Source organism: Excalfactoria chinensis, chromosome 4, assembly GCF_039878825.1.
Source record: "Excalfactoria chinensis isolate bCotChi1 chromosome 4, bCotChi1.hap2, whole genome shotgun sequence".
Taxonomy (NCBI): Eukaryota; Metazoa; Chordata; class Aves; order Galliformes; family Phasianidae; genus Excalfactoria; species Excalfactoria chinensis.
The window spans coordinates 74,909,140-74,934,496 of NC_092828.1; the positions used below are offsets into that span (position 1 = coordinate 74,909,140).

General features: G+C 45.6%; 3 protein-coding genes across 3 annotated transcripts; 2 read left to right on the top strand and 1 right to left on the bottom strand.

The window, feature by feature from the left end:
• Positions 1-2,074: 2,074 nt before the first annotated feature.
• Positions 2,075-4,166, top strand: GLOD5 (glyoxalase domain containing 5). The gene is given in 4 exon segments (XM_072335821.1): positions 2,075-2,185; positions 2,188-2,217; positions 3,681-3,836; positions 4,014-4,166. Coding segments are annotated over 4 exon segments (450 nt in total).
• Positions 4,167-6,831: 2,665 nt separating this feature from the next.
• LOC140252053 (cis-aconitate decarboxylase-like) lies at positions 6,832-12,495 on the bottom strand. The gene is made up of 6 exons (XM_072336352.1): positions 12,475-12,495; positions 11,828-11,882; positions 9,283-9,470; positions 9,026-9,118; positions 8,543-8,748; positions 6,832-7,750 (listed from the first exon to the last, which is right to left on the bottom strand). The coding sequence occupies exons 1-6, from the start codon at positions 12,493-12,495 to the stop codon at positions 6,832-6,834; spliced, it is 1,482 nt and encodes a 493-aa protein (XP_072192453.1).
• Positions 12,496-19,768: 7,273 nt separating this feature from the next.
• On the top strand, positions 19,769-24,718 carry LOC140251751 (threonylcarbamoyl-AMP synthase-like). The gene is made up of 7 exons (XM_072335822.1): positions 19,769-19,844; positions 20,522-20,631; positions 21,114-21,308; positions 22,496-22,658; positions 23,469-23,634; positions 23,783-23,877; positions 24,479-24,718. The coding sequence occupies exons 1-7, from the start codon at positions 19,769-19,771 to the stop codon at positions 24,562-24,564; spliced, it is 891 nt and encodes a 296-aa protein (XP_072191923.1). The 3' UTR covers positions 24,565-24,718.
• The last annotated feature ends 639 nt before the right edge of the window (positions 24,719-25,357 follow it).

A 25,357-nucleotide genomic window follows, 5' to 3' on the forward strand; every position in this document is an offset into this window, starting at 1 on the left:
GCTGAAACATGAGGGTCGCAATGCACCAAGCTACCCCTGTGTATGCAGAGTTGTTATATCCATGTCAGAGCATGCACAATTGCTCTGCCACTGGGAGTGGAGAAAATGCTACTGTTTTAGTTTCTCAGGGAAACTGGTTTGTCAACAGATGTCGTCTTCCTACCCCATTTTAGTTGAAACCTCCCATTAGATTGTTACAGTTTGATGTTATATTTTTGTTTTTTAAAAATATGGCCTTTACATAATTCTATTCATCCACAAATCCTATGTGGATGGCCTGGAAGCCAACATACTATCCAAATATAGGATAGCTTTATCTGTAAAAAGCTGAAGGCCTTGAACTGCTTAGTTCAACGCAAAGTGTCAATCAAGGCAAATAAAAGCATTGATCACACTATTTGGATGGTCTGATTTCAAAGAACCCCCTGAAGCATCAAAACAGGTAGGGACCATTTTCCAGCCCAGGTGTCAGTCTACTTTTCCATGCAGTCTTCTCCAGTGAAGCCAACCCTCTCTCCCTTCCCTGAGCAGGATGACCTTGTCCATTCTTCTTCTTACAAATAGGCTTTAGATTTGTTGCCCTGTAAATCAGACCACCTGATGTAGTTCTAATGAACCTGGATGCATACTATTATCATGCAGGCCCATAGTCACACAGGGTCAAGATCCAGGACAACAAGGTCCATAGCCATACAGAGGCACACTGGGGCCTGTGCTAGAGACCAACAACAACATGTTCTCACTCAAAAAGTGTTTTAAGGCCCACAGCTGAGCTTCCACTGGTTCCTGGGCCTATAGATGTGGGTGGAAGTCCCAGGACAGGTAAAGGCTATTAGTGCCTCTGCCTCCCAGAGACTGCAAAAGTCTCACAGGGTGGTAAGACCTTAGCACACTGCATGATATAAAATAACCCTGGAGGCAAAGAGTTAAAGAGCAGTGTTGATTGCTGCAGGGGAAGGAGGCTGCTGCTGCTTGCCATGACTTCTCTAGGAACAAGTTTACCACCTTCTTAGAAGTCTGTCACCCCAGTCAGAGCCCCAGGCTCAACAGTGTGCTTGAATTTAGCACATGAACACAGCTTTCCCTAGTGAAGGGAAAGGTAAGTCATTAAATACTCCAGATATTTCCAGCAAGTCTTTGTGGTTGGTGTTTCCCAGCGTCAGGTCAAAGTACACCTCTGTAGGGAGCAGTGCTCAGAGTTACTGTTTCCAAGCACTTTTTTTTTTACAGTCTTCCTCTTTCTGCTGTGACGTGTCTCCTCGCACTGCTCAGCTCCAGGCAGCAGGAAAAGGACAATCGTAAATCCAGCACCAGCTCACCCAGCTCTCTGCCTTTCCTTCAGGTACACAGTCTCTTTTTGCAACCTGGTTCCCTCGTGTTCGCCAAGGGGCCAGCAAGCTTGTAGCTCACAAGGGACATGAAGGTCTTGGGGAAGTTTGCTGCAACTGGGACAAAAGGGCTCATGTGGCTGAGGAGCACCTGGGAGAACCTGCTGGGAGGAAAGGGCTTTGTGGAGGTTCAGAGTCAAGTCAGATTGGAGGTGAGGTTGTCAACAACTCAGTGCCACCTGTGACAAGAAGTACAGTGTGTTACTGTGACTGTTACTGGTGAAGCTGTGACTGGTTTTACACTGTCAGCAGGGCTTTGCCAGCCATTTCACACGTACTCTGCTACAGAAGGGCAATGCCAGATGATATGAACTCAGCATTCAAGAAAAAGCCAAGTTCCATTTACAATCAAGGCTGTCAAACTCCCCATGTCTGCATGCTGCCTCCATGAGTCTCTGGTATCAGCTTCACACGCTGCTTGCTGCTGAAATGAGTTTGAAGGCAAAAAACAAGGCAAAAAGGGGTCAGTGTCATGGATTATTTTCCTGTTTTGGGCTTCTTGGTGCTGCCTTCGTGTTAACAGGGTTTATTTTCCATCAATTTATTTCCCTAAGAGGCAGCAGGAGAGTTGGGCTTCCCTTGCGCAGGGATGTAAATGGGGAATGTAGCGAGGCTCTCAGAAAAGTGCTGGATGTTCCTAACCTTCATTTTCTGTGGTTTTGCACTCTGTTCCCAGTTCTGAGAGGATGTCCTGGAAGAGAGTAATGAATCCACCCCGATGTTTCATCCAGCACCTGGACCACCTTGTGTTGACTGTTAAGAGCATTGAGGACACTGTTGCCTTTTATTCCTTTATTAAGTCCTGGGTATGGAGGTGGTGACTTTCAAGGTAACAGGGTTGTCAAGCAAGTCTTAGGTCTCTAGGACTTGGAGTTGCAGTCCTGGACTGGTGCCTGGTCCTTGTGGATCTAATGGGGGCTCTGGGTCATTTCTATAGTGTGGGCATGGTAGAACGAGCACAAGATTCAGGCCATTAAGTTCTGAGTTTCAATAGTGTCAAGCTGAGTAAAAGAGAGTTTCAAACCACACTGCAGAAGGAGCCAAAGTGACACCCTTCCCCCCAGAAAAGGAGAAAATCTTATTGAAAAACAATATCTAAGACTGAAGAAGACCACTCAAACTCACAGAATGTCTTGTTTTGGTATTTCATAGAATCACAGAATGGTTGGGTTGGAAGGGACCTTAAGGCACACCCAGCTCCAACCCTCTGCCATGGACTGGCTTCCTCCACCAGTTCAGGTTGCCCCTGGCCTTGAGTACCTCCAGGGATGAGGTATCCACAGTTTCTTTGAACAGCCACTCTCAGTGCCTCACCACCCTCTATGTAAAGAATTTCTTCCTGACATCTAACCTAAATTTCCCCTCTTTTAGTTTAAAGCCATTTCCCTTTGTCCTATCACTACAATGCCATGTAAAAAGTTAGTTCCGATCTTGCTTATAAGCTCCCTTCAAGTACTGGAAGGCCACAATGAGGTGTTCCTGGAGCCTTCTCTTCTCCAGGCTAAACAAATGCAGCTCCCTCAGCCTGTCGTCATAGGAGAAGTGCTCCAGAACTTTGATCATCTTCATGAGCCTTCTCTTAAACCTCTCCAACAGCTCTTAATCGTTCTTGTGCTGGGGGTCTGCTGGCAAACCTAAGACAGGATAGTTAAGCTTTTGAGAACAACACCAGTGCATCTCTTGCCTAATCATAGGGCGACTTTACATTTTTTGAACATATCCACTGCACCTTGTTAACTCCAAAACCTATTTCATTCTCTCCTGCTCCATCAGGTCTCTTAAAATCAGTTCCATTCACATTCCAGGTTTGCAGTGAACAATGATTTGTTTTTCGGGTGGGCACAAATAGCAACTCACCACCTTGCATTTCCATAGAGCTTGGCACTGAGTTGCTATGTAAGCTTGCAGAAATCTTGATCATCTGCAAAGAGGTGCCCAAACCTCAGTGTCTTCTGACTGCCTCAGTTTTGTTCACTCTGCTGTTCTCAAGATGTGCATTATTTGTGTGGCTGTCTCACAGGCAGGATTCCCAGAACTGAGCACTTGTACCATCAGATCTTGGAAGTAGTTACCTGTGGCCATGGGACTTCATTGGGTCACTGCATCTGGAGGGATGTTTTGGAGCCTTGCAACAGCCACTTCTTGCCTTGAGTTGCCACAGCAAGGGCCCAGAGTTATCAGGGTTACAACCATGTTCCCAGGACTTTCAAGTCTGAAGGACAGCTGAAGGGATGCTAAAAGCTTCCAGTCCAGGAAGTCTCACTGGTGATAGATTCTTTTCTTTGGGGACAGGGAAATCGCAAAGCTTTACGTTTTGGCAACCAGAAGTTTAACCTGCATGAAGTTGGGAAGGAGTTTGAACCCAAAGCTCGATGCCCAGTCCCTGGCTCTGCGGATATCTGCCTTATCACAGAGGAATCCCTGGACCATCTCCTGGGTCATCTGAAGGTAAGGAAATCCTTGTAACCCTGGGAAGCATTAAGTTAGAGCCTCACAAGTGACACTTTCAAGGTCTGTGTTTTGGGGAATGTCAGGATTTTCTTATGCAACAACTCATATTTGCAAGACTGGAATCTTTTACGATTCCCTTGAGGATTAAAACCCTGCTCTTGTTTTTCCTCCCAGGCTTGTGGAGTGACCATTGAAGAAGGACCCGTGGCCAGGACTGGTGCTGTGGGTCCAATAACATCTGTATACTTCCGAGACCCTGATGAGAATCTGATTGAAGTTTCTAGATACATCACAGATAAGAATGGAGCCAGTGGAGGGGAACCCTAACCACAACTCATTCTCTGCCTGTGTCCCAGCAGGAAGTCTGATGTAGGGGTCAGCATTCATTTTGTAAACACAGAACAAGGCTCAGCTCCCAGCTAGAAATACAGAACTGCATGAACCTTGAGAGCTTTCCCAAGACAAGATCAGCTCTGGATTGCTCAGCTCTTACCTCTGGATATGAATCATAGAATCACAGAATTGTAAAATCCTTAGAGTTGGAGGGGACCTCTGGAGGCCACCTAGTCCAACTCCACAGCAATGCACAGATACACCACAGCTAGATCAGGTTGCCCAGGGCCTTACCCAGCCTCACTTTGAAAGTTTCTAGGCATGGGGCATCAACCACATCACTGGGCAACAGCAATCATTGCTGACTTCTCCCATCCCAAGTGAACAGAACCCTGTCACTTTTCAAGTCCCTGCAAAAATCTAGCTGAGGGAGAAATAGGGTTCTAAGGAGACAATGGTATCAGGCAAAGAAATTCTAAATTGGCTCCACTTTCAGCCCAGCCTGTCTGTCTAGGACTGAGACTATCTGAGTTTCCTTCTTTCTTTAATTTCTTCAATTATTGAAAAGCATAAAAGAACAAGGAGGGGTTACTTGAGGTTTCTCAAGGATAGTAATTCCTCAGCTGGCCACACTGCGGTAGTAACGTTATCATCAAGGAAATAGTGCTGGAAGACAGAGTGAACTTTTCTGACCTCTACCGTCAAAATCACCTCTGAATCTGAAATTATCAGCGAATTGAACTTCTGGGAAAAAAATAAAAATCTGATGGTATATCGTACGAAGTCCACAGTGGAAAAAACCCAAATCCTAATAAACACAGTGCTTCCTGTTACCCAAAACTTGTGTCAGTGTCAGGAGAGAAAGCTGCTCGCAGATCGGATCAAACCGCCTGAGGGAACGAACGACAAGCTTTCCCATGTGATGTGGAACTTCAGCCTTTGCTTTGCCCGTGGAGAGCAAGAGGGGACCCCTGAGAACGGGGACCGCTGGGAATGGGGACCTCGGTCTGGGAGCCCCGGGGCCGATGCCGCTCTCCAGGGTGCTGACGACTGCCAGGAAGCGTCGCTCCTACCGGCCCCGCCTCCCCAGCTCCACATCTTCTCCCTGCTCAGGCTCGTGTTCCAGCCCAGCCCCATTCATTTTGGGCCTGAGATTGTCCTCAGTGATTGCTTACTAGCAGGTGGCCTTCCTGGCTCTGCGCTGGAAGTGCTTATTTAACTGAGCTTCCGACTGAGGATATGGTTGTGAAGAAAGGTCTCTTTTTCCTAATTTTGTTTAAGTGTACTATTTCTTGGAACAGCAATAGAAGGAAAGGCAATGGATCTTTTCTTACACAGCTAAAAGGAGAAGTTATAAATGTTGGTTGCATCATATTAATAACTGAATTATCCTCGGTGTCAAAAAAACTTGCCCATAGTATCTACAAGCCAATTCTTCTCAGACCAAAGACTGATGACAGTCAATGATCTCAGCTTCAGCTCATCCCCTCCCAGCCTCTGCCAGCTTCTGTTGCTTTCCCCTTTTATTTTAAAAGCCATTCTATCGTATATGTTTGAATTAAAACTGAAAGATTACAGAATATGGCGTTAGTTTTTTATGGAAAAAGAAAAAAGAAAAAGAATTCATTTCTTTATTTAGAAAGATTCAGAGTGACTATGCTAGACAGTATGAGAGGATTACATTATGAGTGGATTACATCAGTTGGGCAAATATTTTCTTCTGGCTAGGAAGTTCTTTGCAGAGTCCACTACTAGCAAGCTAAAAACGAACCAGCCCACATTCCTTTTCTTGTCTGTCTAGTCCCATCTCAGTCCTCTCAGCAGAAGACAACCCTGAATTTCCCAGCGGATTCTGTATCTACATCATGATCATACTGGAAACAAGTCCTTTGGATCAACAGTCACAGTATTTGTTTGATGTGCATAGAAGAATTGCATAGTTCTCCATCTTGCTGCTCAGAAAGAACTTAGTGTAAGAATTCTTTCAGGGAATGGTTACTCAGGAGTACAAGTCACAGATTTTACCACAGCCAGAAAGATGATTTAGGGGTTTCTTCTTTATGTTTTCTCCCCTGTCAGGGGAGAGAAACAGGAAATTCCCAGTGTGAGTCACAGCATGCTTGCACCCAAGTGACAATCCAGAGCTGCCCATCTCTTCACTGACTACAAAGGTGACCTCTGGAAAGCTAGCTCTGATAGTGCCTGGGTGATCTGTCCACACCCAGGAGGGATGAAGTACCACAGCCCTATGATCACCTTGCAGGAGGTGTAGGATGTAGATGTAGCACTGATGTAGGATTCCTCAATGACTGCCGTTCATTCAGATAAGACACAGAGGCTTTAAGAGTCATTTAACCATTCCTTGTACATAGAGAAGTGACAACAACTTCCTAAACACTGGACATATTGGAAGGTTTTGCTGGATGGGAGTTTTTGCCATCTGTAGTCAGCTTTCAGCTACTCAGAAACAACTGAGTCAGATTTAATCTGTGTATTAATTACACAGACACACCTTTTGCCTCATGGACTTCTTTGATACTAACGCATTTATTTTGACTTCAAGGGATAAGAACTTTCCTATCACTGGAAAAGAATAGTAAAGCACCAAAGAAAGGAATCAGTTTCTCTGAGATAAATCCCTCATCAAAAATGCATTCCTTCACAGGCTACAGGCCAGATGGGAGCTATCTGACAGGTTCTCCAGATTGTCCACCATAGTGATGATGGATTCTACCTTTTCATCTGGAAGCACGTGAGAGGCATTGGATCGAAACTTCTTCAGGAGTGATTCCCTGCTGAGAGGTTTCCTCCAGTGCCCATAGAAAGTGTCACATTTGCCTGTCAGGACATCCCCACTCTTCAGGAACACTGCCACCTCTCCGTACATTTTGTCAAAGTTAGCCGCATTATCTTCAGGGTGCTCCACTACCACTTTGTGGAGCAGTTCTCTCAGCTCCTGCCGGTGGATGCTGCTCTCTGTGAAGGAGCTGAGGCCTACTTCTCCATCCAGAAGGGCTGTACAGGCATTGAACTGGAAGGAGTGTCTGGCCTCGTGTTCTGAGTTGGGAAAAGGCCTATTGATGTACTTTGACACTGGGATCTTCAGCACAATGGTACGGATCAAAGATGGAGAGAAGGACCCCGCATAGTTGATGAAGAGGTTCCGAACAGACAAGGCAGCATCCACTACCCAGTGCATCCCCAAGTGGGCTGGGAATCGCTTGAAAGCAATATCTTGCTTCTCCAAGAGGAACTCATGATGATCGCTTGGTGTGGACAGTGGTCTGGGTTGATAGATGCTATAAAAAGCACTGAATCCAGAGCAACCAGAGATATCATCCAGAATGAAAGGGTTAGCTTCCATTCCTCGGGCAGCCAGCAGTGTTGCTTCAAAACCCAGGCGGGTAGCATTCCCAATATGCAATGGCTTGGCTTGTGTGGCAGCATTTGCCATGGGTGCTCCTGCGAGTGAGGCAGCAATGCCTAAGGCGTGGGTACACTGGGTCATGTTGAGAGACAGCAGCTTTGCAGTAGCTGCAGCACTGCCCATAGTACCAACTACTGAAGGAGGGTGGAACCTAAAGGGGAAATTGCAAATATGAGCATGGAAGTGTCAATGGAAATCAGCCAGTGGAAATCTCTCATGGATCTGTGGCAGATGGGGTTCACCTGATTCAATATTTAGCCATATGCAGACTAAGCATCTGCTTGAAACTTCACTGGAGAAAGAAGGGTAAGATTACCATCTCCAGAAAGGTTTTTTGTTTGTTTGTTTGTTTTTTATTCTCCCTCAGAGGTGACATGATTTGTGCCCATACAGCTACATTTTTACCCTAAATTTCACACTTCCATACAAATAGTGTCCTCATGCAACACGCCCAATGGCAACAATTCCTGGTTGGTGTTCTCCCAGGGACCACACCAGAATCTCAGTCACCTTGGTTATTTTGGGGAAAAGATTATTGAAGGTCACCAAATGAAAATGAGATAAAGCGGTGCCTCATCAGCCCTGGCAGAATTGGGCTCTGTCTCTCAGCAGAACTTTATCCTCATCTTGAGTTCAGAGGGTCTTGGAGTGGCATTTTAAAACCCTGAGCAAGCCCATGAACAGACTCACCAAGTCTCTTCCCATGCTCACTCTTTGTGGCCATGTTGAGACTTCAGGGAAAAATGGTTGACCTCTGCTATTGTTTGAGACCTGGACATTTTCCCAGGGGGCTTGGTATAGTGGCACTGAGCCTGTAAAGCTATGTGAGCTACCACAGGGAGATAAGCCACATTCTTATGCTTGTTTTTGTTCCTGAAAATCCTACGCCATGCTCTAGCTCTTACCACTCACACCAGTCTACTGGGTGAATAAAAAGATTTACCTTTTGGGGATATTGTGAGCCTCAGTGGAGAAATGCATGAGCCTTCCTTGCACTTCCAGGCCCACATTAAATGCCAGCAGGAAATCCAGGCCATTGGGTTTGGAGTTCAGAGGTAGCATCTGAGAAGCTGCCAGCAGAGCTGGCAGAACAGCCCCTGACGGGTGAGTAGCAGGGTGCCAGGTATCATCAAAATCCATGGAGTGAGTCTGTTGGGCAAATGTAGATAAGAACATGATGGGGTGGGTGAGAGCTGAGGGGATCCTTGCTAATTTCACTGAGGCTATAGCAACTTGCACCTATCATACTGAGATCCCTATGTTTGCTGGTTATTCCCCTCTAAAAACAGTTTGCAAGACAACAGAGCAAACCATGACTTCTCAGCATCCACTGTCCCTCCAAAGCACCTAGACGTCTTTCTGTAACACTAATTAGTGTTTTGAAGGCACTGCAAAGCAGAGTTTCTCCTGGAAAAGCCTGTCTTACCGCAACACCATTAGCGAATGCAGCCAGAGTTGGGGATAGCTTCACACCAGGCTTGCCATAGACGTTGCTCACGGCAACTGAAGAGTACAGCTCCTGTGAAAAGGAGATTCAGATTAGAGTCTTGAGTGAAGAAGGGATTGTATAACGTGCTCCTGCAAGGCAAAGTCCTACAGTATCCATGACATAAGGTCATGGTTGTACTGATGGGATCACAGTGGGGACCACAAAAATACACAGTACTATGAGGCTGCTCCTACCAGGCAATACTTCAGAGCAATATCAAATACATGGGTTGTGCTGCCCACAAGGCCAACACCAATGCTGTCAAGGATCATCCTCTTGCTTCTGTGGCGGACGATCTTGGACAGGTGCTCAGGTCGGACTGCGTGGATGAAGGAGGCAAAGCTGCTGGTCACAGTCTCCTCTGGAGCACTCCTGGCCACCACTGCAGCACCAGATAGAGAGGAGAGGGTTAAAAGTCTATGGGTCATGGGATGACAGCTCACAGCTCTTCACCTTCTGGTCTCACTGAAGTTAACGAAGAGGAAAGACAGGTGGAGAATGCGGGATGTGGCCAGAATGTCCCTTGGGTCATATAACTGCAACTCTGGATTGCTCCTCATGTGGTTTCAAGGGGGTACAAGTGAAGGACATGCAGGCCTCACACACATCCCCCCACTTGGGCTTCAAGCTGCCATCTTTCAGGGGTCATGTCAACATGTCCCTGTGTCTGCAGAAAAGGCAGAGCAGGTGCCCTGCTGCATTACCAGCAGAACCCACATAAAAGAAAGCCTAAACCTCATCCCAGTTATGTGCTATAGCATCCATTATTTCTGCCAAGCAGCATTAGACCCCAAGCCTGGATTTTTTAATAAACTTGGTCCTATGAGGTAGTGAGGAATCTGGACTCAGACAGCAAAGTTCCTAAGCCCTATGGACTGAAAAGGACGCTAGTGCTTATAGAGAAAAATACCTTTGTACATCCTTTCATTATTCAGCTCAGTATATCAGAGGATTTATAGCCTGTGTTTGAGAAGGGCATTAAACCAGAAGATCACCTGAGATTGGTATTCAAAGGGAAGTTTCTCTCCATCTCTGAAAATACCTTTGCTAGTAAGAAGGAACACATTGAACTTCCCAGGGAAAAGTCAGCGTCTGTATTTATGACCTATAAGATAGATCTGAGCAGACAGCACTGACTATTAGCACCTTTGTACCTGGAAGTCACCATTTCCAGATCATTGAAGGTGTTTCATTTCTATGGAAAATATCCGATTTGGAACCATTTTTATTTCAGTGACAAATTGCTTTGTTTTGAGGATTTTATAGAACTACAGTTATTGTGATCCACTACAATTTATAATATCAATACGAGAGCTCACTTGAGAGTGGGAAAACTATAAAATTCAGTATAGCTAGTATTTGCAAGATTTCAGCTCCATATATGTATTTATATATGTGTGTGCTGGTAGCGTAGATGCATGTATACAAATAAAAGACAAATGAAGCCAAATGAAACCAATGCATGAGAAAGTCAAGATGAGTGAAGCAAGAAAATAAAACCCCTTTCTTTCAACAGCTTAGAGGAAACATCATCAAAATCAACAAGTCCACATGACACTATATTTTTTAAACAGAATTTTTCCCAATTAGACAAAATGACCGTTCCCTAATTTCACTAGGGTGCATTCATTCTTAAATGTCATGCCTACTGACTCACAGTTTGCTTGCAATGGTGTTTGGACTCACCAAGAGCCGGGGAGTCTGAAATCCACTTGTAAACACAGATGAGAATGTCATCATTGCTGTGACTCACGGAAAAAAATTCACCCCTCGCAGCAGCTCTGCAGAATGGATCACTATAGGAATCTGTACCACTCAGCAGTTTGCAAACCCTTCTGAGGACCAAATCGGTGCCCTCCCTGTGGACATCTCACACTGCAAATGGGAGCACCAATGCCCTCAAGGAGGGGGAAACTGTGAACTCCAATTGGATGGGAGAGGTTGGAGGAAAATCTGCCTCAATTGTGCTGCACCCATGAAATGTTGTTTGCTGTTTTACTGTAATCAATTACTCTTTGTCACTGTGGTAATGATATTTTTAACCCGTCAGTAAAAGACACCTAATGACAGCAGTGTTTTCACCCTGCTGTGACAGATCTACTGCAGAATTGAATTAAAAAATAAGATTCTTTTCTAATAAATCTTTCTGAGAGCAAATGGATTTGCATAGGTTATTATTTCTGCTGTCTCAAGTGTTTGAAGTGCCACAAATTGCATTTATTTCATTAAGAACTTATTCAAATGGAAGTTAATAAACAACATTTATAACAGACCAAGGGGCTGCACCGCCCAGCCATGCTTGATTTGTCTGAAGAGGGAAGCTGTATACAGCTGTGAGACACAGAAAGTAATCAGACAATCTCTTAAAGTAACGCTAAGAGCAAGGTCAGATGTGAGAAAGATGTAAGAGAAAACACCGGAGTTAGGAATCTATGCAATGACAGCTACAATTCAAATATCTTCAATTTATGGCCAAAGAGGAAGAATTTGGAAAGTCTGGTTCTCAGCCAGTTAAAGCCTCCATTTAAGCACAAAGCTTGTAATCAACATTTTTATCATTTGTTCTGCTCAGGGCAATAATCACTGTAACAAGACCCCCCTACCCCCCTCACCCCCCCCACCAAGCGTGCTTTATCTTCCAAGAATATGGGAGGATTAGCTCCGTATACTTAGTTAGTACACAATTATGTTGATAAATGCTCTTTAAAAAAGGACAGGGTTCGGCAGACAGATACAAACCGTGAGCTGCAGTTTTATGCACTTGCCGGGAGCTTGCCAGGAACTTCTGGGATTTCTAGAGTAAAGACAGAGAAAGATCATTTGTCACCCAAGCTGCCTGAACTTCTTCAGAGCCGTTTTACTGGTTGTGCCTCTAACACGGCACTGGAAGACACAGATCAAACGAGCGGATAAAGCTCACTTTCAGAGCTAACAAATTTAAAGAGAAAAAAAAATATATTTTCCAAAGCTCAGCCAGGTGGGGGTGCCAAGAACAGGCAAGGAAATCGAGCAGTGCAGTGCAAGGGGCACGCAGACAAGCAGACCTGCCATGGGATCCTCCTGCAGCCGTGAGCAGGACCAGCTCCGAGTGGGCAGGAGGAGACAGAACCACACAGCACATCCCAAATAGAGCAACCTCACCACGGCACCATGAAGAACACATTTGGGATGTATAAAAGAACCAGCCATGGAAGGAAGGGGTTAGTAAATGTGAATAAAGTGACTGTGAAAACCATCTGGATTTGTTAATATCGGGGCAGGTTCCTATTTAATGCCATGACAATTTTTGACCACTCTGGGAACTGCCCAGAATGTGACAAGACCTCCTTAAAGTGAGAAAGGAAAGATCAGAGATGGATAAGTTTTGTACACAAAATAGTATTTACCTGCAAAGTTAAGAAGACCATTCTGGTGGCTGCTCCCACTGCTTAATGCCCAGCTCTGCACTGCTCTATTCGAGGGCTGGGAGAGGTGTTCGTCTGAAAGGTGCTTTGGTGTCAGGGTTTATATATGCTTCTGAAAGGCAATTTGCTTTTTGTTGGTGTTGGGTTTTTTTGTTGTTGTTGTTGGTTTGGTTTTTTTTGCAACTGAATTTCAAGTGAGATGACATCAGCCTCCAGGGACTCAGAGGGTGGGGGGAATTGATGAGGAGGGGTGGTTTTTCTGTGCTAAACAGAAAGGAAACCCCTTTGGTTTCAGGAAATAATAAAAGATTTAGGACGATAACTGACAAAGTTCAAGGAAATTCCTGTCTCCAAAATGCTACAGGTGCCAATATGTGAAGCAACTGGCTGCAGGCTCCTCCTCCAGAGGAGGACTATAAAACTGGTACCTACCAGGAAATGAGAGGGACAAGACCATCTTCCCATTGAGCTGAAGTGTCACCAAACCAGGTAATCCAAGCTGCACAGGGAGAAGCGTGGCATTGGTGTTTCTTTTTGATGCTTTTTTGTTGTTGTTTTTTGTTTTTTCCAATAATACATTCATTGTATTATCATTTGGCTGAATTGTTTCCTAATTCTCCTCCTTGCAAACAGCTGGGTGTGCAATGTTACCAGCCATGTGCTGCCAGTTCATTGAGATCTCACTGCAGATCAGAAATATGGGCTGGGGCTTCCAGGGAACATTGGGGACTTTTATTCCCAAATGAACCTTTGGACCATGGGTAAATACCACAGCTTTGTTCTTTATCAAATAGTGCTTCTTGGGGACGTTTAACTTTCTGCATATTCTGTCTGGGATATCAGTTTGGCGTGGTACATCTTGTGTTGAAAACCAGGTTAAGTTTTCTTACTAAATACTTACCAGACCTCGGTCACTGCAAACACAGCGATGTCTCTCGGGCAACTTTGTGCTGTTTTCCACCAGAAGAGAGGCAGGGCTGTGATATTTATTGCAGCTGTGTAGCCTTGTAGTGCACTGTTAATCTTGCTGTGTGCTTATCCAAAAGGCATTGCATTTCATTCTTTTAACATGCTTATCTTAAAAGACAGTATTTTCTCAGAGCTACGTAAATGCTGGTTACCATTAATAAGGTGGGATGTAAAACCAATTGTGAAGTGCCACTGGGGAATAAGTGTCTGAAAACTTAATGTTGTACTTATATATGCACACAATGGCATGCCAAGCCTTGCTCCAGCCTTCCATGGAGATGTCCTGACACCAGCATATTCCCATTAATGGTAGGCAAGGAAAACAAGCATGGGCAGCAGAAGTTAGTGTGAAGTAGCTGAACACAGTGACATCTGCAAAGCACAGGTGTAAAGGCAAGGTGGGATGGGGAATCAGACTGGAATGGCCTTCTCTGGAGGGCATAATGGTGAAGAGTGAGAACTTATTGTAAGGGACAGGGTGCTCTGAGGCTACAGCCATGTGGCACGGCTCAGAGGCCACACCAAGGGTGGAAGAGCAGTGGTTGAGGCAGGACCTTGCCAACTACTGTAAAACTAAGGCTGGAGCGTGTCTGAGGCAAGAGGGAAAAGAAGAGAAGGTGGAGGAGATTGGTGGCTGTGGCTTTGCTCTTGCTGCCCAAGGATCACCCCAGTCCATTCAGTAAGCCAACAACTGGAAAGGCCTGGCAGTGCCCCACTGGTCCTCATGGTTTCCTGGGCAGTGACTGTGCTGGCTGCTACCCTGTACAGAGAGCCCTCAGACAGCAAAAAGGGATTTCCCATGTCTTCCTCTACCTCCACACCACCCTGCATTGCCTACACCATCCTCACTTCAAGAGCTACACTGCGTGAATCTCAAGGAAGGACTTTATCCCTCCTTTCTCTGCTGCACCACGTATGGAGCAGAGGTGTTATGCTATCCATTTTCTGTGCCGAATGGGAGAAGTGGGTCCTTACAAAGTGCTGGAGGGAGCAGCTGTACACTATGGATAGCAACAGTACTGATGAGTGACTTCATTGTAGGCACAAGCAAGGCTTGGGCATATTTCAAAAAGAAAATACCACTGTTTCCGAGTTTCTCCAGTCTTGGTGCAGCCCATTACTGGTGGTGTTACCACTGAGATTAATTTGGTGTGTCCTTATGTTGCCTGAAATGAAGGGAGGAGGTTATGGACTTTGCCTCACAGCTGCTGAAATGATCATGGGGCAGGGAGTACACGTCTGCATCCCCAGTGTGAGCAGAGCAGGTCTGCAGCTGATTCAAGCCCCCCAACTTTCCTTCGCCCAAGGGAAGATCCTTCATCATCATCTTCTTTTAATGTCCTGATCTAAATTCTCTTGTTTCCTTTCCTTTTATACCTATGTGACTTGATACAACACATTTGGGTACTTCTCAGATGTCCTACGCAGGAGAGCACTGTAAGCAGAGGGAAACAGCCGTATGGGTTGTGTCTTTCCATCCCTCCCAAAACCAAGCTATTGCAGGCTCTAAAACTGCTACCACGGTTAATTACACAAACCAAGTGAGTCTGCAAATAGGAAATCACTCCTCTGAGCCAAGCAGCCACCCAGCCAGCCCATCTTCCTCCATAAAATCCTTCTTACCCTCCTCCAGAGTCCAATTCAAAACAGAATGCCTAGAAAGTTGCTGTCTGAGCTGCTTCTGAGTGAAACATCTGGAGGAACTTGGTACTGAATCCCTATTCCAAATATAACCACTGAAACCAAGCTGCTTGCTTGTATCGGAGTGCCTTGTAAATGTAAGAACTTCATGGAGTGCACAGGTGGCTGTTGGTCTGAAGTTTCTGAGTATACATCATTTCTGAGGGCCTCCTTCAGGTCAGTAATTAATATCAGTGTTGGATGTTACAAGAGTGTGCTCCTTCTGCAGCACTGTGAATTGGTGCAGCTTTCTGAACTGAAAAGCCCAACCTTCAGTGCAAGCGAACAATCGAATTAATTGTTCCCCAGAGATGGGACATGTTTCCTCTCCAAATTTCACGAGAGTTTAATTTGTCAGATCAGTTCAGAGCTGTTAGGAGTCAATACAGTTGAATAGTGAACATAAGAATTCAGAAGCCACTGATATTTGCAAAACAGTGTCTATCTGCCCAGGAATACCATGTGCTTAAGAGCAGACACTGGGATTCAGGTTCATTAATAGTCGCACAATTGTTCTTCTTTGGGTGGTACAGAATCTGCCCACTCCCCCTATCAACAGGAGCTCTGCTTTCTTTTCTTTCCAAAAGGCTTTTTGGAATGTCTGAGAATGGAATACATCACCTTCTCCCTTTCCAGCTCATTTAGGTCACAAAATATTCTAAAAATACTGAAAAAGCAAGAACATTACTGTTTTATTTTCATCCTTGTTTCCTAACAAAAACCTCCAGAGAGCAAACTCCAGCTCATGGTACCCAGGAGTGCAGAGGAATGGAAATGTGGGGGCTGCTTACAAACAGACGAGTTAATGGCAGAAGTATGAAGGGTTTGAAAATAGACTATTTAGTCACTGGGGTTTTAAGAAAGGGATGGAGCTGGAAAATTCCATCTGGAAGGGAGACTGTGTATGTGTGTGCAGTGCCTGCCTGTTTGTCTGTAACAGTGGATAAGAAATGTCCTGGATTGGCTCAAAAAATACTTTGTGGGTTTAATCTGAATGTTTGTTCATTTGTGTTAGGCTATTCATTCCTCCCCATCTCCTGCAGCCCAGAGAAGAGAAGACTGGAACCATCACCACCACCTGCAATGATTTGGGGCACCTAAACATGTTTTTGCCAGAAATCTTTGTCGCCTAAATAGGTTGTGTGTGTTTTTTCTGGATAGGCCTCTGGAAAGTAGGCACCTAAAGTTGTACTTTGAATGGAGCCTTTGTCCCAAGTGATGAGGAGGGAGGCACGTTGGAAACACCTGAGCCTGTCACCAGCTTCTCCCTTTTGGAGCAGGGGCAAGGCTCTGGGACTCTGGCTGAGCGCCTGAGGCCGAAGAACTCTGGTCTAGACGCAGACACATGTGGAGAGATGGTGAGGTTGTGAGGGTGACCACTGACACTCTTGTTTTATCTGAAAGGGCCATGGTGAGCACGGTGGGTTTTGCAGCTGTCTTCTACAGTGAGCCGGCCGTGCTGGGGCTCTTGGCAAACGTCGTCAGCGCCTTCCTCCTCTGCCTGCAGAACTTTGCCACAGTGCACACAGGCCTCAGGCCGCAGGGAGCAGAGGATGCTCTCACAGGTGGGTGATGGTGCAATTTGGGGACACCTCTACTGGGAAACAGGCCCAAACCCTTCATGTACCATTCTCCAGCCTTCATAGATTCAAACCAGACTGGGGATCCTGGCCCCACTCCTTCTGCTGAGCATACCAAGGGGCTCAATGGCCACACACCAAGCAAGGCTCAGTGCCGAAATCTGTCACCAAAGTGAGAGCTGAGGAAAAGATAGAGGCCAGAGGACTTGACACAAACGTCACTTGTGGGATCTGTGGTGGGATGTCCCTAAGTGTTTGGTCTTCCTGTGGCTTGCTTCCTTCCTGATGTCTTGCTGTGTTTCTCAGGTGTCCACCTCATCTTGATTGGAGGCTTTGTCCAGCTCCTGGCAGGATTTCTTGCCTTCCGGAAGTATGACCACCTCGGAGGCGCAGCCTTTCTCACCTTCTCTGCTCTATGGAGTAGCTATGGAGCCACACGCATCATTTCAGCTGCTTACCCCCCTTTGCAGAACATAACACTGTCCTCAGGGAACACCAGTCAACTCCTGTCCACCACCATGACACACCTCTCTACCAGCCAAAGTGCCGTGGCAGGGCTTGTGGCCTACATCTCCATTTCCTTTATTCTCTCCTTCTGCTCAGCCACAGTGAACTACATCATGCCTTTCATATTTGGGGCCATTGCTCTTGCCCTGGTGTTCGAAGCCGTTGCGCTGTTTGGCCAGTGGGCCCTGATAGTGTCAGGTGTCATTGAGCTTGTTATTGTCCTGTGTGGGTTGTATGGTGCGATGGCCCTTCTGTTGAAGGGCATCACGCAGCGGTACATCCTTCCAGGCTTTGGGCATCCGCTCTTCAATGTCTTGCTACTGGGGTCAGCACAGAAGAGCTCTTCCAAGGCCATTGGGGAAGAGAAGAAAAAGAATACAAAGTATGCTGAGCCAATGGCCCTAGGCAACATCTGTGACACCATCTCTCCATTTATATTTGCTTTTTACTTCTTTGGGTACATGAAGACCTTCTGTGTTGGAGCAGCATGGATATCCATAATCTCCAGCTGCCAACTTCTCTCCAGCTTCTACAGCTATCTCAGAGGTGATGTCTACTACACTACCAAGTTTGGTGCCCACAGCCTCTTCTGGCTGGTAATGTCTTGGGAAGAGTTTGTACTCACCACCTTCCTCGAGCCTGGAAAAGCTCAGGAGAGCAGGCTGGGAATGTTTGGAGGGTGGTTCTTCTTGGTTGTTGCCTGCATGCTGTTCCTGATGTCAACCCACAAAGACACCCTGGAGATGTTGCAAAATGCTTCTTTCATCATCCTCACGTCTGCCTTCATCCATCAGATCCCAGTGTCAGGTGCTTACCCATTCCTTGGAGCTGCCTGTAGCCTCTGCACCGCTCTCTCAATGTATGCCACTTTTGCCAGCCTTATCAATTCCATCGGGGAGAAGGCTTTGATTCCAGTTGGAAAACAAGCTATGTCCAGTTCAGCTCTTCAAACCACACTGATGGCTGCCAAAATGTGCTTCACTAGGTCCAAGAACCTCCCAAGTGGCACCAAAGCTGAAGTGCCAGATGCCTTGTTCTACATCTGCAATGGCCTGGCAGCAGTATCTGCCATCCAGGGTACTCTCAGTGATCCCAGCAGGCAACAACTCTCCATACCCTCTGTGCTCATCCCAGGAGCCATAGTGCAGCTGTACGTCTGCAGGATCCAAGTTCAAGGAGGCAGAAGGTTTGGTTGTGTTCTCCCGTTCTGCTATTCTGCCTTTTGGGGAGCATGGACCTGGCTTCGGTTTGCAGGTAACAAAGTGTCAGGTTTTCTATTTTGCTGTCCCAAAACAAAGAGATGCTTTTAGGAAAATTCAGTTTGCTTTCTTCTGCATAATTCCTTCTCATTCATTCAGAGTGACCCAGGACTGTTATTTCAGAATAACAGTTCAGTAGACACTTCTTAGATGGCAGAAGACTTTATGCTTCAGAAGCATGGAGCAATTCATCTTAGCTGCTTGTAGACATGGAACAAGATCTCAAAATATCTGGACTTTAAGAAGCCTTATTCAGCATCATGTTCAGAAGCATTTCATATGGACTTCCTGCTAGGTCCTGCTGAAATGAGTACCTCTGGGAAAACTTAAAGCTATTGCCTAAGAGGCAGGAAGCTATTAGTCTTTGCAGCCAGATCTTCTTGTCTCTTACAAGCTGGAAGTGAAACCATCAGGGTTTTTGATAACTGTCACCAGTTCTTCGGTTAATACCTGAACTAGTTTGCACTACAGATACAATAGATTCCAATCCAATGGGATTCTTCTTAGCAATCACTATCAATTTGAATTGTAGTCATTTGAACTTCAGATTTGTCATTCTGTTAATGGCTTGCTTACAACTAAACCTTCTGGTCCTATTTCAGGCCACCTGTTGAACATTGGTACGGGGAACAGTGAAGGATTTACTGCTGGTGCTATTGCCTTTTTGGTGCTCAATGCTTTTTTAATGATTTTAGGTAAGTCTCAGTACCACGGATGATTAACTGTTGTGGTGTGTTTGGGGCCAGATCACTGTTCCCATCTGTGGGCACTCTGTGGAGGAAATGCACAAGAAAGGGAGCCTCGGCTCTCTCTGTCACACCAGTTAGGCAAGAACTGAAATGTTTTGCCCACAGCCAGTAACAGAAGCTGAGCTGGGCTTGGAAGAAACAGTCATAAGGGAAAGGAAGAACTTTTCAAAGAAAATAAATGGTTCAAATGAGGTGAAAGTGTTAGACGGACTGGCCACTGGCATATAACCACAGTCACACTTCAGCCCAGCTGCTGTAAATCAGCTTCTTCTTGGCTGCCCGATAAGTGTTTTCCATGTGAGCACAGAGTACTGGCAGATGAATGGCTTGGCAGTTTGTCTCCTGAAAGCCAAAGACTAACTAAACCACATCCATATCTCTGTGAACAGGGAAGTCGGATCGGATACAATTAAGTTCATTTATGAACTCTTCTGCTGTTTCACACACATTTTTACAGGCATTTCTCTGATGTGGGTCAGTCCTGTTTATATTTCTTTCCACAGCTTCCTCTTTTAACGTGGTGCTTCTGTGCATGACCCTGGCAGTGGAGCTCCTGACCATTTGTTTTCTGCTCTTCACATTGGAGAACCTCCCTTTGCCATTTGAAAGTAAGCTGTAGGTGAACTTGGTCCTCAAACCTTCACCCAGAGGGTGTAGTGAGTGGGTCTTTCTTTGGGGAGCAATATTCTGCCTAAGTTCAGTATGGAAAAAAGCAAGCAAGCAAAAGATTGTGTCATCTTTCCCTAGAAGACTGAGTATGTGCAAGCTGCAGATGCCGAGCCCTCTGGCTCCATGACTGCAGGAGGAAATATTTCTTCATACCATCTCCAGCTCCTTGGGCTCCCTAATAAACATCTAGCATGGCTGATTCTGTTGGATCAAGATGAACTCCTGAAGTTCTGTACAGTTCTACTTTCTAGTAGTTGTTTGGTGAGCCAAGACTTGGAGTGAACTAAATATGCCACTGACGTGAATGGATGTAGTTCTGTTCAAATTCTGGCTTTGTAGCAAGTGAGACTGATTTGAAATTATCCATAATGCTTTAGAAAGATGCCTTTTTAAAAGGTTTTCTGCCAGCAAATTAAAAAAAACCCCACAAACTAACTCAGGTAGACCAGCCTGGAAATGCCTTGAATTTTTAGACTTACAGATGTGCTGGACTGTAAATGTAGTGTGACAGGAAAAGCTGAAGTAAGTTTGCAATTCTGGGAAGACGAGACACAAAAGAAAATAAAACTCTGCCAGTACTCTTCCTCCCTTTGACCCTCTGTGGTTTGATTTTCAGTTGTAATGTTATGCATCTTCAGCATCATCTGCTTCTACGGGGCAACAGCATCACTTGCAAACAGCATGTTTGGGAAGGACCTCATGATGATGGGACCCTCTCTGTTTACAGTAAGAGATGTTTTGTGTAACAGTGCAGCTTCCTTGTTTAGGAGAATATTCCAAGGTATTCAGTCTTGCCTAGAGGAGTTCAAGTTTCTGTCTCCCTTTTTTTGACCCATTTACTGCCATTTGAAATCCCTGTCACAATACTACTGTAGGGGGAATTGAGCTAAAAACAAGGTACTTTCCATTAGGAATAATGTGTATGGAAACTTGGAGGAGAGGCAGGGACACTTACAAATTTAATGTCACCTGCTTTAGGTGAAGCACAACTTAAAGTGTTGCCTCTGCCCTTTGATGGCCAAGAGATCATGGCACAAGGAGATACCTGCATTCAAGGAGACCAAACTGTAGAATCATAGAATTGTTTATGCTAGAAGGGACCTTTAATTGTCATCTAGTCCAACTCCCCTGCAACAAACAGGGACAGATCATCCCCTGTATTTCATATGTTGGCTTATTCCCACACTAATGGCTTTGATTACTGCCAGGCTCAGAGCTCTAAGAAGAACACTGAAGATTCCCCACCCTGCATCTGTCCCAAGTCCCACTGTACTAGTGGCCTGAGGACCATCGCTGACTTGCTGAACACAGGGGCAGTGTGCGGGGTCCCAACAGACACGGTGTATGCTTTGGCAGCCTCCTGCAGACACCCTCAAGCCATTGAGAAAGTCTACAGAATCAAGGTGCGGATACAATACTGATGTCTTGTTACTTGGATCCTGCTGGCATCCCACATATCAGTAACATACGCAAGTAGAAATGGGAACTCCTTCTTTCAAGTTGTTCTGACTCGGAACTGAGCAGGTGGAGTCTAGCAGGAGCTTCACAAAAGGCCATGGACCATTTTTTTAAGCTGAGCCACTGGTGGGAAGAGCACTCACTGATCTGGGTTTGTAGCACTGAGAATTAGCAACTTTCTGCTTCATTGAAGGGGGCAAAACAAAAATCCAAACTGGAACAACCTGGACATGTGTCCTAAGTGGGTCCAAACCTGTATTTGTCCTCTCTGCGTTACGAAGTGCTGAATCAGAGTCTCAGGTTTATACTTGCCCAGACTTTGGGAGACATTCAGTGCTGGAATAAGACCCAAAGTTTGCACCTTAAATACATCTTTTGCAGCCTGGCCCCTTCTGTTCTCCATGAGGCAATTTCCTGGCTAGCCTGGAGAAATAAGCATAACAGACTATCTCAGCTGGCACTTAGTGTGAACATCAGCAACAAAGGCAGTCTTTTCTGTCCTGCTTTGGTGCCAATGCTAACCTTCCTTGTCAGTGAGAGAATATAAACAGAATGTAAATACATGCCCAGTTCCTTAGTCATTTGGCCCTGCTGAAAGTGATGTCAGCTGAGGACTGAAATGACACTGCTTTGTGAGCTCTTTTATTTTCCCTCCGTATCATCGCTCACTTTATAACAAGTTTATGTCAAAGCATCAAAGAACTAAATAAGTGGTCACGCAGATACCAGTTTCAGGGGGTTATGTTCCCCTTCCACTATCCTGTTGGGCTTTCTCTTGATTTATACTGGGATAAGTTAGAAGAAAATCAGGCCTCTGGTGTATAAGACATTAAAAACACTGATAATGAGAAGAACATTGCCCTGCTTGGGTTGATTGTGTCTGAAGAAGGGGAACTGGGTGCATCCTGCCAAGATCCCAAGAACAGCTTACTGTCCTCTCCTTCAGTTTGCACATGGAGATTGAGCTGCAGCACAGATCACAGCATGCAGTCCCCTCTTCTGCTCAGTATTTTCAGCAGAGATAGCACCTTACTTTCTTGGAGCTTGTGGTCCCTAGGCTACAGACTAGGACTCCAGTGGGCTTAGATCTTCTCGATGCAGACTTTTTTGTTTCTATTTTTTGTTTTTCTAGGACAGGCCTCAAGAGAAGCCCATCTGCATCTTCATTTCAAACCTGGATCAGCTGCGAGCAGCTGCTCCCCCAATCAGCCCACTGCTGTGGGAATTCATGGAAAATGTTTACCCAGGTGGCGTTGGCTGCATTATCAAGAAAGGAGAGTGGCTGAAGAAGTTAGGTGAGATGAACAGGACAACACCTTCATGATTTCAGCAATCAATAGACTCTTCGAGATGTCAGTGGGGAGATCTGTTCATTTTACCCTTGAGAACACCTTGTACACATCTTAGTACCACATTTAGCGTAGGATATTAAAGAGCTGGAATAACTCATAGACAGTGAGAACCAGCATGGTGGTCTTTTTAATTCAATCAGACTCAAAGAAAGGGAGGCTCGTCAGCCTGGGAGGGTCACATCTTGCAAGCTCATTGCTGTTAGCTAGGAATGAGCAAGCCCTGGGTGGAGGATCAAAAAGAGATGAGCAGTCCAGAACAGAAGGATGTACTTGGACCCTTTTCCTTCCTGACATATGGACCAAGAGAAAGCACTGTGAGAAACAATATGATTCACACTTAGACCTGGTTTTGGGGAATCAATGGTAATGTTAAAAAACAGAGAAGCAATAGGAGTTATGTGTGCTAACCTGGTGGAAGTGTATGGCAAAGGGTGGGGAGGGTGAGAAACAATCAGAAGGAATTTGACTCTGGGATGTAGGTAAATCCATTGTCTATGAGAAGAGCTATGCTGATCTCCAGCCACTGAGGTTGTGATATTTTCCCTTCTGATCCTTAATATTTTCTTAGTCCCAAAATCTTGCTGCTGCTCTTATGGATTTCTGATCAAAGATGCTGCTTTTCTGATACTGTGCAAGGAGTCCTGCCAATTTATTTGGCATGTGGAGCAGAGTCTTTTGTAAGGAGAGTATGAGATCTTCCTACAATGCCTTGCCAAGTAGACCTCTTCCAGCATCTTCTGCCTGTCTTTCAAGGAGTTGGAGAGGGCTACAGCAGAGTGGGAACTCAAGACAGTATAATGATCAGAGTGCCTGACCTGACTGTCCTGGTGCATCTCATTGACATGACGGGGCCTTTGGCAATCACGTCTGCTAATCCTAGTGGAGAGGTTGACAGCACACATCATGACATGGTCATCTCGTGAGTACCCTGTTCACTGCATTTCTACTGCTCTGCAAATCGCCCAACAGGTGGGCAGCCATCATGATTTGATGCCCTGTGTTGAGAGGAACTTCAGCATAAGGTGGTATGAAATACCACGCAGCTTTCATTCTTCTTTTCCCTACAGGCGTCTTGGCCATAAGTTGGAGGGCGTTCTCTGCGATGGAGAATCTGATGAAGTGGTAGCATCAACTGTGGTCAACTGCACAAGGATTGATGAAAGTGAGTTTCAGTAGCACCTTTACAGTAAAATATTCCATGGTTGCTCCCATTTCTTTCAACAGTATCAAACTGGCAGCACAGTGTTTTCGAAGAGAAACAGGTCTTGAGTGCCCAGATGTTTACAAACATGTTGATGTGTTGACAAACGATGTCATTGGAGGGCCTTTGTATTGGCAGAATGAGGCAGCGAGAAGCAAATCCCTGCTTCAAAATTTGCCTTAGAAGAGCAAAAATGCTTCGAGTGAGAGGGTGAATGCTTCTGAAAGGAAGGGTGTATGTTCCTTGCAGACCACCAGAATTAAGGTAGAGTGATAGGCATTCATCCACAGCAATGTAGAAGCACAAGCTGTAGTCTTGTTTCTTGGCTCTGGGTCATCATTTGGGTGGAATTCTGTAGTGGAAAACTGAACTCCTGAACTCAGCACTGTGTTGGTGTTGGTGGGTGTCTTTACTTTCTGACAAAGCTTATTATTTGGAGGCAGTAAGCATCTAGATGGCTTTACTGGTTCAGTGTGTTTGTTTTTATGTTGGAACATAATCCCTTTTCCTTTCTTTCCCCCTTTGGGGATTATCCTAATTGTCTCCTTCTTGCTCTGGGAAGGTGGCATCACCATCTTGAGAGAAGGCTGCATACCAGCAGGCAAGGTGATGCAGATATTTGAAAGAGTAAAGAACAGAGCAGTCTGACACCAAAGGAAACCTCCCCTGAGCAATGGAACAGCATCTTCTCTCACAAAAAGACATGAGGAATCCCACATCTCGCTGGAGAACTCGGCCTTGTGAAAGCCATACCTTCCCTAATCAAGCATTTACCTCCTTGGGAAGCAGCAGCACTTTCCCTCACAGTGTCTCTCCTGGGAGCGTTCTGTGGCTATTAGTTGTTTATCTCCAGTAAGTGCCTGAAACCGCTGGGAAATCTGCCCACAGAGTGCCAGGAGGATCAGGAGCTGATGCTGCACTGCAGGAATTCCCAGATTGCCACTGTTTCCTGAGTGCCTTGGACTGTGGACTTCATGCCTGCTTGTATACTCCCTTCTACCACACTCAGATCTGTGTATTTTAAACATCTACCTTTAACTAAATAAATCTTCTTTTTGGAATATAAGGAAAAGACTTTGGGTTTCAGTTGCTTTCCACCAGACTATCCATCCTCCAAAAACTGCAAAGCTCCACACTAAGTGCTAGGGGAAGGAATAAATGCTGGAAGGCACAGTCCTGACAGAGGGTGTACAGCGAGTTATTCACCCCCTGCCCTGCTCTGGCATCCTCACAGCCACTCCCTGCTTGGACCGGGGCACTTCCCAGCTGGTCTTGGGGTACTCCATGCAGAAAGCAGCAGCTGATGTGTGTCCATGGTAAATGGAGACTGAGGGGAAACTGGGGAAGAGGGGAATTCACTCTTAAGGAAGACAACCCTTACAAGAAAAAACAATGAGCTAGGGCTCAAAGGCTGGCTTCAAAACACAGACGTGCAATTCAG